Source organism: Orycteropus afer, unplaced genomic scaffold, assembly GCF_000298275.1.
Source record: "Orycteropus afer afer isolate SDZICR_OR568_19922 unplaced genomic scaffold, OryAfe1.0 scaffold00009, whole genome shotgun sequence".
NCBI classification, from domain to species: Eukaryota; Metazoa; Chordata; class Mammalia; order Tubulidentata; family Orycteropodidae; genus Orycteropus; species Orycteropus afer.
This window is the reverse complement of record NW_006921596.1, coordinates 18,209,320-18,223,328: the sequence shown is the minus strand read 5'-3', so window position 1 is coordinate 18,223,328 and position 14,009 is coordinate 18,209,320. Positions and strand designations below refer to the sequence as shown.

The 14,009-nt window shown below is 40.5% G+C and overlaps 2 protein-coding genes across 2 annotated transcripts in view; one reads left to right on the top strand and one right to left on the bottom strand.

The window, feature by feature from the left end:
• Nucleotides 1-7,216, bottom strand: part of OGFOD1 (2-oxoglutarate and iron dependent oxygenase domain containing 1) — a 28,698-nt gene extending 21,482 nt beyond the window's left edge. Inside the window, exons 1-2 of the mRNA XM_007947218.2 lie at nucleotides 7,063-7,216; nucleotides 2,156-2,301 (exon numbers count right to left, since the gene is read on the bottom strand). Of these exons, the coding sequence (XP_007945409.1) occupies nucleotides 2,156-2,301; nucleotides 7,063-7,216 (300 nt within the window). The remainder of the gene's footprint in view (nucleotides 1-2,155; nucleotides 2,302-7,062) is intronic.
• A 399-nt stretch (nucleotides 7,217-7,615) lies between these two features.
• Nucleotides 7,616-14,009, top strand: part of NUDT21 (nudix hydrolase 21) — a 25,351-nt gene continuing 18,957 nt past the window's right edge. The window contains exons 1-3 of the mRNA XM_007947207.2: nucleotides 7,616-7,731; nucleotides 12,166-12,366; nucleotides 13,220-13,283. Of these exons, the coding sequence (XP_007945398.1) occupies nucleotides 7,616-7,731; nucleotides 12,166-12,366; nucleotides 13,220-13,283 (381 nt within the window). The remainder of the gene's footprint in view (nucleotides 7,732-12,165; nucleotides 12,367-13,219; nucleotides 13,284-14,009) is intronic.

The following is a 14,009-nucleotide window of genomic DNA, read 5'->3' as shown; positions in this document are numbered from 1 at the left end:
CCAAAACCAGTCCATTTCAGCTCACTAATGCCTAGGATATCAATCTTTATGCGTTCCATTTCATTTTTGACAACTTTCAATTTTCCTAGATTCATACTTCATACACTCCATGTTCTGATTATTAATGCATGTTTGCAGCTGTTTCTCAATTTGAGTGGTGCACGTCAGCAAATGGAGGTCTCAAAAGCTTTATCTTATCCATATGAGTAAGGCTGATTTTACTCTGATAATGCAGCTATTTTCTAGTCCTACTTTGAGAGCTTTCTAAGCTAAGTGACTCATCTTCCTCCTCTGTATTGGACAATGTTTCTGGACTATTCATAAAGTTGCACAGCAATGTATCAGACAATGTTTCTCTGCTATTCATAAGGTTTTCCCTGGCCAATTCTTTGAGAAGTGGATGGCCTCCTCCTTCTTCCTAATCTCTCTCTGTCTGCAAGCTGGGCTGATACCTGTGCAACAGGTGCACCCCACTGGGTTTGAAACACCAGTGGCACAGCCTCAAGACTCACAGCAACACGTCACCACAGTAGGACAAACCGACAGACAAGTTTGTCTCCCTTAGCCAAAGTAACGGCTTCATCATTTTAAAAATCATCCAGTTTTTTTTTTTTTTTTAATTACTACTATTTTGCCTTTTATTGATTTCACATTTGGAAGTATTTTCATCCATAAAACTGCATTGAATATTGAATAAAGACCACTTTCATTTCTCAATTTAAGTAATCAGAAATGCACTTAACCCTAAATCAATCAGAGGCATGGTGTTACAAGTTGATACAATTACAAAGGCAAACAACTGTGTTTTTTAATTAACTTAAGTAACCTCACTGTGAAAGTAAGTTGAATTTTCATTAGATTTTCTGAATTACAAGAGTCACATCATTCATGTATTTGTGTTGTTGTTATGTGTTGTGGAGTCAGACCTGACTCACAGCAACCCCTCCTTGGTTTCTAAGGCAGTATCACTACAGAAGTAGATTGCCCAACCTTCCTTCTGAGGAGTGACTGGTGGGTTTGAACCGCCAGCCTTCTGGTTAGCAGTCAAGTGCCTTAGGCACCACGCTACCAGAGCTCCTTTCACGTATTTAACCAGGCTAATTCAATAATATGTGAACGGCCCAAAAGACAGACAGAGGCACAGGGGCACAACAGATGACCTGACAATCAGCTCTAGTGTTAACAGAAAAGCAAGAGAGACGTTCCATTATGGACTCAAATCTCAGATGAAGAGAAACCAAATGGGAAAATGCAAAGAATAACAAAGTAATTCTATATCTTTTTAATATAAATTTTTAGTGATTTTAAGTAGTCATGCCCTTAACGTTGTATAAAAGAATTTCAAGAGTGATGTACTCCGTGTACAAAGAGAGATCCTCCCCCAAAATGGGGAACCAATGACTCATACCTACACCTAGACTGGGTCCTGTCTCCTAAGAGAAGAAAAATCAGCCTTTATTTCTAGATAAGTCTTTTCTGCCTAATCAAATGGTCCATCAAAAAGATAATGATTCTAACTTTCCACAGAACATAGTACACTGCACAGCATGCTGTAACATATTAAGCCACTTCAAAAAAAAAAAAAAAAGAACTCGGATTTTTAAGTGATTACTATCTTCCAATGTACAACTCTTTTCAAATCACTTCCAAAAATACACTTAACCTCTTGTTTATAATGTTCTTATTTATTGGTTTAAAGCATTTCTTGACTGTCTCTGTCCCAATCACTATCACTCCTATTATTTCAGATTTTCAAGCCTTATGAAGCAGGAACTGTCAAAGGCGCCCATGTAATAAATAGTACCTCACACATAGTTAATACTAAGCATAGTGCCTAAGGCATTTGCCTGCTAACCAGAAGGCTGGCGGTTCAAACCCACCAGCCACTCCTCGGAAGGAAGATGGGGCAATCTACTTCTGTAGTGATACTGCCTTGGAAACCCAAGGAGGGGTCACGATGAGTTGGTCCGACTCGACGGGCACATAACAACAACAACAACAAAGCTTATACTAAACGAATGAAAGTTTTTAAAAATGACAAAGGAAGGATCCTTCAAGGCAAATACAATCTAAACTCTTAAGTCTAAAGGCAGTGAATGATTTTACAGATAATGAATTTCAGAGGTGGAAGAGCTAATGTGATGAGCATAAATACCTGCTGAAACTTATATAAATCATTACACTTTTCCTGGAAGTCCAAGTTCAAAAGTTCCTTCTGAAGTCCTTCCAAGAAGTCTTGGCTTTGGATGAAATTTGGGATCACACAGTGAAGAAAGGGGTTCACGTCCACAACAATGGCTTCTGTTGGAAGGAAAATATTATTTGTGACTTTTTTCCCTTTTGTATTTTTGCCCCCAAATGTCATTGCAGAGAGAATACAAAAGGGCATGGTCATGAATTTTGGGGAACCTGGTTTCTAAAGCCAAAATCTGTGGGAAGTATTTTAAGTTTGTTTTTCTTTTTTACTTACTCAATGCTATTGGTGGTATAGTGGGTAAAGCACTTGCCTGCTAACCAGAAGGCTACCGGTTCAAACTCGCCAGCTGCTCTGTAGGAAGACGATGAGGAAATCTACTTCTGTAAAGATTTGCAGCCTTGGAAACCCAATGGGGGTCGCTGTGAGTCAGAATCGACTCAATGGCAGTGAGTTTTTTTCTTTTTTTTGTATGTAAAATATTAGTCCTTAAGATGAACACACGTGATGTCACCAAAACCCAGGTTCTTGCTCTTTTCTGAGTTCTTTTAGCTCAACAATTATTTATAACTGAATTTATTTCAGATAAAAATTCTTAACTTATTTTCCCAAACTTAAAAGTCACAGTAGCAAATTAAAAATGACAGTAGCAATATTGACTGGCAATCTTGCTTTTTTTGTCCCCCAAGTTATTGTTTGGGTAAGTTACAAGGTACATACTTTTTTTTTTTTTTTAAATCAGGTCAGATGTAACCTCCAATTCCTTGATTTATACCCCAACATTCCACTCACTGCTTCGGACTGGCTAGAATAAATGCTCCTCCATTAATCACCACCATCACCACTACCACCACCTCTTACCAGATGCCAGGTACAAGGGTGCTTTACATTCAGCATCTCATTTACTCTCAACAACTCTGAGGCAGACATAGCCATCACCCTTATTCCACAAACGAAAAAACTGAGGAGTTTCTGGGAGCACAGAGCTTACATTGTACAAACTATCACCTCCCACATGCATCTAGAGCACCTAGGAGCCATCTCTTCAAAGCACTAACTGAAACAAAAATCCTTTAGAAGCAAAAGCTTAACACATTAAGCTGAGTTTTTATTCTGTGACGTTTGCAGCCATGGATGGAACTGTTCAGACTATGACCACACTTCCTAGGTCAACACGTCTATTTTCATAGACCATGTAGTTGACCTATGCTGTTCTGTCTCGTGGAGTCCATTCCACCTCATAGCAACCCCACATGATAGAGTAGACAGGACTTCTTTCTTATTTTTCCATTATCCCCCCATTTTTTAAAATTCTTATTGTGATCTGGGTGAAAGTTTACAGAGCAAATTCATTTTTCATACAGCAGTTCGCACACATTTTGTTTCATGACACTGACTGAATTCCCCACAATGCAACAGCTCTCCTCCCACTTCCTCTCTGTAGCTACCACCTCCTCATGTCCTTCTTTCCTCACAGGGCTTCCTAGGCTGTAATCTTCACAAGAGCAGATTGCCAGACCTTTCCTCCCGTAGAGCAGCTGGTGGGTTCCATCTGCTGACTTCTGGTTAGCAGCTGAGAGTTTAACCACTGCACCACCAGGGCTCCTTTGTAGTCAAACTGTAACACATTGCTGTCTAGTGGATTCTGACTCATAGTGACCCTATAGTACAGAGTAGAACTGCCCCAGTAAGGTTCCCAAAGCTGTAAATCTTTGTGGGAACAGATTGTCACATCCTTCTCCCATGGAGTAACTGGTGGGTTTGAACAGCTAACCTTTCAGTTAGCAGCTGAATACTTTACTGTAGGCATGTAAAAATGAGTAAGCTCAGGTGCCTGCTATCTGGACGCTTACAACAAATGCCCAAAGTAGACTACAAAACATCACATAAGCCACTCAAATATTCATCCAAATGTTTACCGGTCTTTCCTCAAGGGAACATTTTCTGATGTATACATGCATTAGCTCATTAATTCAATTCAACTTTCCCAGGAAAATGCTATTATTAGCCAATAGAATCCAACAACATATCAAAAAAATAATACATTACGACCAAGCAGGATTCATACCAGGTATGTAAGGATTGTTCAATGTTAGAAAAACAACTTCATCCACCACATAAATAAAACAAAGAACCACATGATCATCAGTTGATGCAGAAAAAGCATTTGACAAAATTCAACACCCATTCCTGATAAAAACAGGAAACAAAATAGGAATATAAGAATAATTCCTCAACATAATAAAGGGCATATATACAAAACCCACGGCCAACGTTAGTCTCAGAGGAGAGAGACTGCAAGCATTCTTCTTGTGAACAGATACCTGACAGGGATGCCCTTTACAACCACTTTAATTCAGTACTGCACTGGAAGTTCTGGCCAGAGCAATATGGCAAGAATGGGAAATGAAAAGCATCCAAATTGGCAAAGAAGTAAAACTATCTCTATTTGCAAATGATATGATCCTGTACATAGAAAATCCCAAAGACGCAGCAAGAAAATTAGTGGAACTAATGGGAATCAACAAAGTGGCAGGGTGCAAGATCAACATATAAAAATTAGTCGGATTCCGCTACACTAACCAAGAGAACTCTGGAAAGGAAATAAGGGAAACAATATCATTTACAACAGCCACCCAAAAGATGAAGGAATAAATCTAATCAGAGACACAAAAGACCTAAACAAAGAAAACTACAAAACCCTACTACAAAAATCCAATAGAGACCTACCTAAGTGGAAGAATTTACCATGCCCATAGATAAGAAGACTTAACATTGTGAAAATGTCAATACTACCCAAAGCAATCTACAGATATAATGCAATCCTGATCCAGATGCCATCATCATTCTTTAAAGAAATGGAAAAATTGAAAAAGAACAAGTGTGAGGTCTCACACTTCCCAATCTCAAAACCTACCATACAACCACAGTAGTCAAAACAGCCTGGCACTGGTACAATGGCAGATTATATAGACCAGTGGAACAGAACTGAGAACCCAGAAGTAAATCCATCCACTAAACTCATTAAATGGGTTAGAGATAGTCTCTTTAACTCTTTTTAAGATAGTGCTGACAAAACAGGATATCCATTTGCAGAAAAATGAAACAGGTTCCATATCTCACACCATATAAAATGAACTCAAGATGCATCAAAGACCTAAAACTATAATGACCATTAATGAAAAAATAGGGACAAACTTGGAGTCCCTGATACATGGCATAAATACACGATCAAACATAACTACAAACACACAAATACCAAAAGACAAACTGGATAATTGGATCTCCTAAAAATCAGACACTGATGCACATCAAAAGATTTTACTGAAAGAGTAAAAAGAGAAGCCACAAACTAGGAAAAAACTTTTTACAATGACATACTGGACATGGGACTCATCTCTAAAATGTATAGAAAATTTCAACACTCCAACAACAAAAAGACAAATAATGTAGTTAAAAAATGGGCAGAGGGCATGAACAGACCCTTCACAAAAGACATTCAGGTGGCTAACAAATACATGAAGAAATGCTTGCACTCAATAGCCATTAGACAGATGCAAATGAAAACGAGGTATCATCTCACCCCAGCATTAATAGCAATCTAGATACAGATCTGTATCACTATCGTCCAGTCCATTGCGACTCATAGCGACCCCTTCTTGGGTTTCTGAGACAGAGTCTCTACAGAAGTAGATTGCCCAGTCTTCCTTCTGAGGAGTGGCTGGTGGGTTTAGTCTTTCTTCTGAGGAGTGGCTGGTGGGTTTAAACCGCAGCCTTCTGGTTAGCAGTCAAACGCCTTAGGCACCAAGCCACTACAGCTTCCTATTAAAAGCAAAGTTCAGGAAAAAAAACCCAAAACAACCCAAAAACCAACAAATGCTGCTGAGGGTGTGGAGTGATTGGAACCCTCATACGCTGCTGGTGGAATTGTAAAATGGTACAACTATGGGAGACAGTATGATACTTCCTTAAAAAGTTGTAAATAGGAATACCACATGATCCATCCAGCCCAGTGCTAAACATATACCCAACAGAAATAAGAGTCATGACACGGATAGGTATATGCACACCCATGTTCATGGCAGCATTATTCACAAGGGCAAAAGGATGGAAACAAATGCTTATCAATGGCTGAATGGATAAAGAGACTATGGTACATACACACAATAGAATACTATGCAATTTTAAAGAATAAGATGAATCTGTGAAACATGTCTTAACATCAACGTACCTGGAGGACATTATGCTGAGTGAAATTAGTCAATTTCAAAATGGCAAACATTGTATGAGACCACTATTATAAGAAATCAAGAAAAGGTTTTCACTCAAAAAGAAACAGTTTTTGATGGTTACCAAAGGTGGGAGGCGGAGGGAAGGTAAGCCATAAACCACTAACGAGAGTAGACACGTAGTAACTTGGGTGAAGGGGAAGGCAATATACAGTTGGGGGAGGAAAGCAAAAAATTATCAAAGTAAAGGTAAGACACTGGGAGGAGTTGTAAAAAAAAAAAAATGTTATTAATTATCCCATTTTACAAAATAGGAAACTGAAGCTTAAAAACGTTAAATCAATCACCCAGAGACGCACAATCAATCACTGGAGAGGGCTCTTAACAGTGATTTCAATTACGAACTTGGATGTCTTCCCTTCCCTTCACTCTTTGGCCTACATTTCTTCCGCCTGTCACGTTTCTAGATTCAGACTGAACTAGGAATGAAAAGCAGTTTCAGGAGAGAGGACGGTCAGCGATGGCCAAAGTCACACTCTCTAACAGCCTCTTCCCATCTGGCCCCACTGCTCAGGGCTTGGCTCGATCCCGGTGTCTGGTCCCTGCGCGGAGGTCCCTCCCTCACAAGCACGCGGTTACCGTGACTAAACGGCATCTTGCAGCTCCAAGTGTCAGCCAATCGCTTTTTCAAAGCTTCCTCCGTCAAAGTGTCAGAAAATTTCGCTATCACTTCTTTCTTTCCCTTTTTTCCTAACCGGCTCGGGCCCGACTCTGCTGATCGTTTCACACTCATCTTGTGGGTTCTAGACATACGACACACTCTCCAAGTCGCACCTTTCCTACGAAGACTACAATTCCCTGAATCCCCCCTTCTCCCATGTTTCTCAGCGTCGTTCAAAGGGGAACTATAAAGAGAAGGCGGGACCTACAAACTGTATTACCAATGGCAACTTCAGATATTGCAGCAAGCCCACCAGCGATTGGCCCAATGGAGCTTGTACTGGCAGGCCTCTCTACTTCCTGCCGCCAGAGGTTTCTCATGTACTTCCGGCGTGCGTAAACCTCCTCTTGCGCTCTCATGTTAATGGCGGGCGGCGGCTTCTGAGCGGGACGCAGATAACCGCTGCCCGCTCGGGGAAAGTCTTCCCTGCTTGTCACTTTCTGCTCGCCGCCAGTGCCCGAGCTCGCCAGCATGTCCGTGGTGCCGCCCAATCGCTCTCAGACCGGCTGGCCCCGGGGCGTCAACCAGTTCGGCAACAAGTACATCCAGCAGACCAAGCCCCTCACCCTGGAGCGCACCATCAACCTGTAAGTGCGGTCCGTCTCCGCGCGCGGCCTTCGCTGGCATCTCCCTCGTGAGCGCGCCTATCCTCTTCCGGCGCGCCCCCGACCAGTCGGCTGGCTTCACACCGCCTCTCTCCCACCCACCCCCGGCTCCCACTCGCGGGTGCGCGCTTCTTTGGCTCCTACAGACCCCCTCCTCGTCCTCCAGCCCAAGAGGTTGGAGTCCTACTTGAGAGGGTTTTCCTTTTTCCCTGTATTCAGTCATATTTGTGGCAAGCTTTAAAAGCCGAATAAAATAAGTAAAGCATTATAGGTAAACTGAAGTCTGCTTTGAACTCCTCTTTTTCCCGCCTGCTCAGAGGCAGCCAATTTCAGATTTTGGTGTTTGTTGGTCTGGTCTAATGTTTATGCTTCCACATCACGTATGGGGTATTGTTTTGGATACTTTTTTGATATGAACGGTATACCATACATAGTGTCATTTTGCACTGTTCACTTTTTTCTAACAGTAAGCTTTTGGGATCTAACTATAGGGTATACGTTTAGTTTCTGCTTTTTAACTGCTATACAGTGTTCCCGCTTAGGCATATGCCGCATTTCATTCATCTGATCGTGACTGTCTTTCCTGTCCTATCCATTATACCTGTCTAACTGTCGCAGCGACAGCATCCAGGCACCCCATAGGCCCCAGATTGGAAGGGTGGATGCTGTAGGGTTGGGGTTTCAGATAGTGGAGGAGGGTAAGATGTTGCCCCAGAGTATCAACTGTGGGCTCTGTTTTATTTTCATCACCTTTCGGATTTAGCACTTCAAGCCATTGCTTTTCAAGGTCACTCCCAAACACAGATTTGCTGTGGCAGTAATTTGCATTTGAGGTGTGTTTTGCTAAAGGAATTATCTGGCTTTTTTTTTTCCCCTCCAAATAATTTCTGGGAGGTGGTTTTTTGAAGCAGTGTGGTGCTGACCCTCATGGAGGATAGGGATCGGTTTCTGCTGGTCAGTCTTTACAAGGTACAAGGGTTACTGATCTTGCTGTTTTGGTAAGACACTTTAGGTTTCTCTGTTTTATATTAAAATAAATGAACTTTTTTCCTGCAAAACACAATTTGAAATGGAAAAATGGTTGTTGCTGTTGTTTTATTTAGAACCACTGGCTTGGAAATTAAGATAATAAAAATGTTGGGTTTATAAAATCAGGAAGTTTTTGATAGTTGTGTATATAAGTTCGGTGTTACATTAACATATAATAGTACTTTAATATTATTTCACTTTAAAAATTTTTATAAGATTTTCATGAAGTGGAAGAGGCAAATTAAAGACAGCTTCTGGATTACATTCAGTGGTAATGAGAATTAAGATCCACAGTTTTTCCTTCGTTTTCCTTACTGTCTGAATCAATTTGCATCAAGCCATTATGTGTTTTTTTTTTTTTTTAATTTGTAACTAGGTGATAGTGCTTTCGGTAAAATATTTTAATTGTTGCAGCCTTAGAATTATGAGTTGATAGATTTACAGCACTTTTCCTTTCCTATATAAATACCAAACTCACTGCCATTGAATCGTTTGACTCATAGCAACCCCCATTGGGTCTCTGAAGCTGTGAATTCTCATGGAAGTAGATCACTGTGTCTTCCTTCTGTGGAGCGGCTGGTGGGTTTGAACCACTGACCTACCGGTTAGCAGTCAAGTGCCTTATCCACTATGCCACCAGAGCTCTTTATATTTAAATATATTTGTTATATATATGTATACATATTCAAAACAAAAAAAACTCACTGTTTTTTGACTCATAGTGGTGCCTCCTTATGTTTCTGAGGTGGTATCACTACGGAGATAGATTGACCAGTCTTCCTTCCGAGAAGTGGCTGGTGGGTTTGAACTGCCAGCCTCTGGTTAGCAGTCAAATGCCTTAGGCATTACACCACCAGAGCTCCCATATACACATTCTTTATATTTATTATATATTTATTTATATATAAATACAGTATTCAGGAATAATCGTTGTGCTGTAAACTCAACTCATATGAATATGTCTGAGCTATTAAATTGAAAACAAATCTCTCTCTCAACCCCTAGTATATTTTCTTTTAAGGAAATGTTGCACAAATGCCTGTTTTGTTCCAGGCACTGTACGTGGTACTGGGTATACAATGGTGAGGAAGTAAGATGTGGAGCCCTGCCTTAGGGAGCTCACAAGATGATAGGCTTAAGGCTGGCATTCTGATTGCACAGCTGAAAATTCTGATACTTCATCTTGATGACGTCTCCCTATTTCTGTGGGAGCTGGCTCTTGCAGTGGAGATGTTACGTTGTTGTTAGGTGCTGTGGGTTGGTTCCAACTCATAGTGACCCTGTGTACATCATGAAACGCTGCCTGTTCCTGCACACCATCCTCACAGTCGTTGCTGTACCTGTGCCCATTGTTGCAGCCACTGTGTCAATTCATTTCATTGAGGGTCTTCCTCTTTTTCACTGTCTACTTTACCAAGCCCAATATTCTTCAGTGTCTGGTCCCTTCTGAAAACATAACCAAAACATGACAGGAGATGTTAAAGCTATCCCTAATTCTTTCTAACCTCAGGTGCTGAGAACTGATTGTTAATATATATAAAGAATTAAAAAAATTGTCTGTCACAGTGATGTGTGATACCTGCTGACGCCAATGATGTTGGGCTCAGCATTGGGTCTATTAGAGAAGTAGAGAAGTTCTTTATACACCCACTACTCACTTTGCAACATGGTGAGGTTCCAAAGACCAGATTGTTATGTGAATGGTATTATGGGCAAATTACAATAGGCTAGGGCTAACCAAGACTGTTTGGAAGTTTTCTTTGGCTTACTACAGTCAATGAATGCATAAGAGATGATAACTGTCAAATTACATCATTACATAACTGCTAAACCACTGAGAATCATGGCCCAGCCAGTTGACATATAACCTAACCATCACAGCCAGTGTTACCGCACCTCACACCTCAGGATTTGTAACTACCAAACATGAGTCGTTAATGCACAGAATAGTCGGGTAGATTTTTTACTATCACAGATGCACAATGGCAGATAATGGGATAGTTGATGAGTGAGGAGTAGGTGTACTCTTTAATGTACACTGAAAATGGTTTATTTTGGCTGGTGTTTTAGAGCTGCTTCACTTATGCCTAGAATTTGGCTAGAAGTAATTTGATTTTAGTTTTGGCACCCTTGATTTGTTCTCCTTTCTAGGATAGCTGAGTAGATTAAATAAGCAGAAAAACCAAACCTCCTGCCATAAAATCTATTCCGATTCATAGCAAACCTCATTGGGTTTCCAAGACTGTAAATCTTTACAGAAGTAGACTGCCTCATCTTTTTCCTGTGGAACAGCTGGTGGGTTTGAACCACTGACTTTCTAGTTAGCAGGCAAATGTCTTACCCACTGCACCACTAGAGCTTCTTAAGTAAGCGATAGTTGACTATTAATGTCAAGGCCTTTTGATAGATACCTTGGGGATAGGCAAGTCTGACAAAAGCATTGTTATACAAAATTATGTGTAATTGAAGGATACTAAGTGGTATGCATGATAAAATATAAATGTAGGATTTTAAACTATTTTTAAGGAAAACTTGGAACTTTATCAGGCAAGATGAAAATTGTCTTCAACATTATGAACCTTATTTCGAGTTCTTGGTAAAGGAAGAGGGAACAAATGAAGGAATATATACAGAAGATGAGACTAAGGGTAAGGGAAGAATAAAGACCCTGAACTGAGTGGATGCATGATGCCAGAATGGCTTCTGACTAGGTTTAGAAGGGAAAGAAAAAAAGGCCAAATAAGAGATCTGAAGAGGAAAATGTTGTGGTGGCAAGAAAACCTGAGAGGTGACTTGGAGAAGTGGGGGGTAACTGGGGCAGCACTGATGGATGTGGTGCCTCTGCTTACGAGCAGGATGGGATTGGCTATAGCGGCCATAATCAATAAGATTTCTGGTTAGATTAGTCATTAGTGGAACCCAGGGAGACATTAGCCAAGTTGGGAGTGCCGGTATACCAGCTGTGATCTAAAACCAGAGGATTACAAGATGTCTGCTTCTCTAAGCGTTTAAGGGTGATAGGCTCCAGCATAGCAGTGATTCTGAGGATGGCACAGGATGGGGCAGTGTTTCTAGCCGCTTTGCTCAGGGAACCAAATCACCGGAACCTCACAGCAGGCATTAAAGGGCCTTAAGAAGAGTGTTGTTTAGGCTTGGAACTTCCAGTAGGGAGTAGCAGCTTGGTCTAATGGAAAGCTGTGACCTTAAGAGTCCAGAGAGCTGGATTCTAAACTCCACTGTCTTTTAACCAGCTGTGTAACTTTGGACAAATCCTGTATGTCTGAGTAATAGTTTCTGTTATGGTCTCCTTATATGTAATTGATGTCTGTTGTGGTAAAGAAATTTTGATCTTCAGTTCTCATGTTAGGTGTTGTCTCTGAATCTTAGGTACCCTCTTACCAATTACACGTTTGGTACAAAAGAGCCCCTGTATGAGAAAGACAGCTCTGTTGCAGCCCGCTTTCAGCGCATGAGGGAGGAATTTGATAAAATCGGAATGAGGAGAACCGTAGAAGGAGTTCTGATTGTACATGAGCACCGCCTGCCCCATGTGTTACTGCTACAGCTGGGAACAACTTTCTTCAAATTGTAAGTGTTGGAAATTAACAGCATGACAGCTTTTAATGGGATTGCCATTTTATGTAGCTTTGGAATACAGTCATAGGCCTTAGTCATTTCTTCAGTAGCACTGCTGTTGGTGGAGTCTTTGGAAAGAGAAAGCTTTCCATGAGCAGCTCTCCTGTGCAGTGCTCATTTATTGCCTCGCTCCAGAGCTGCACTACACGTTTCTGTGTATTGTTGATGTTGATGACTGAGCTTGATTGAAGTTTCTTAACATAGATTAGTCCCAGCTTGATTTCTAGACTTCATGATGGCATTACTGAGTCATTGGTACTGTTGGCTTTGCAGTGTGACTAGTGTTTCCTATTCGTAAAATGACTTTCATTTTCAAAGACAACAATTTACTTTTATCCTTTACGCTCATAAATCTCTCAGTTTGTATTTAGACCATGACTATTTGAACAGAGATCTCAGATACTTAGATTGAAGTTCTTGAAAAAAGGTCCATTTCTCAGGGCTGAAGAATGGGGGCCATTGCCTCTCTCGACCTTTCTAGACTCCATGATCACCAGGTTGCTTCCAGAGAAAAGAGATTGGGATGAACTGGTGGCCAGCAATTAGATTTTTTTTCCCATCTGGTTTATGTTATAGAATATATTTTATTTGTCTAAAACTAGAGTCTGTATACTGTTAATCTGGTGAATTAACATAACAAATTCAACTGTCTAGCGTATTCTTTTCATTGTTTGTAACACTTATTTGCTTTGCTTGCCTTATCATATGCCATTATTGACTTACTTGATAGAAATAACTATTGTGTTCTTCCTGTTATCCCAAAATTGTATTAAGTTGAAAGCTGAAATTCTTAACCTTTATGCAGACCTGGTGGTGAACTTAATCCAGGAGAAGATGAAGTTGAAGGACTAAAACGCTTAATGACAGAGGTATTTTTCTATTTTACCACTTTGAAGTTTTTATTTTTGCCCATGTGAATACCATCAATTTAGCACCTACTTAGGCTTTTTATGACTTAAGAAAAGAATGTTTATTTTGAATATTTAGTTTTCAGTAAATAAAACTTAAACCCAAGAGTGTTAATGTGGTGTTTATTTTCCGCAAGTTGGAGCTGATAATTACTTTTTAAATTTTATTTTTCATTTAAATGTTGATGCAACAATAATGGTTAATAAAAGCCAATGTTTATTGACCGTTTACTCTGTGTTTGCCACAGTGCTACCTGCTTTACATGCACTAACTCTTTTAATCATCAGCCCAGGAGGTAGGTACTGTTGTTAATGTTGTTCTACACGTGTTGAAACTGGGGCACAGAGAGGTGAAGTAACTCGATGTTAGACCAGTCGTCTCTGTCAGTTCATTGTGCTGTGGTGGCTTGTGTGTCGCCACACAACTAGAAGCTATGCCACTGGTATTTCAAATACCAGCAGGGTCACCCGTGGAGAAGAGGTTACAGCGGTGCTTCCAGATTAAGACAGCTTGGGAGGAAGGATGAGCCCATCCACTTCTGAAAAGATTGGCCACTGAAAACTTATGAATAGCAGTGAAACTCACTGGTCTCTTCCTGGGTATTAGTTTTGGAGCTGGAGATTCGAATGCGGGCAGTCTTGTTCCACAGTCAACCTCTACAGAGTTTTAGCAAGAGAAAGATTTCT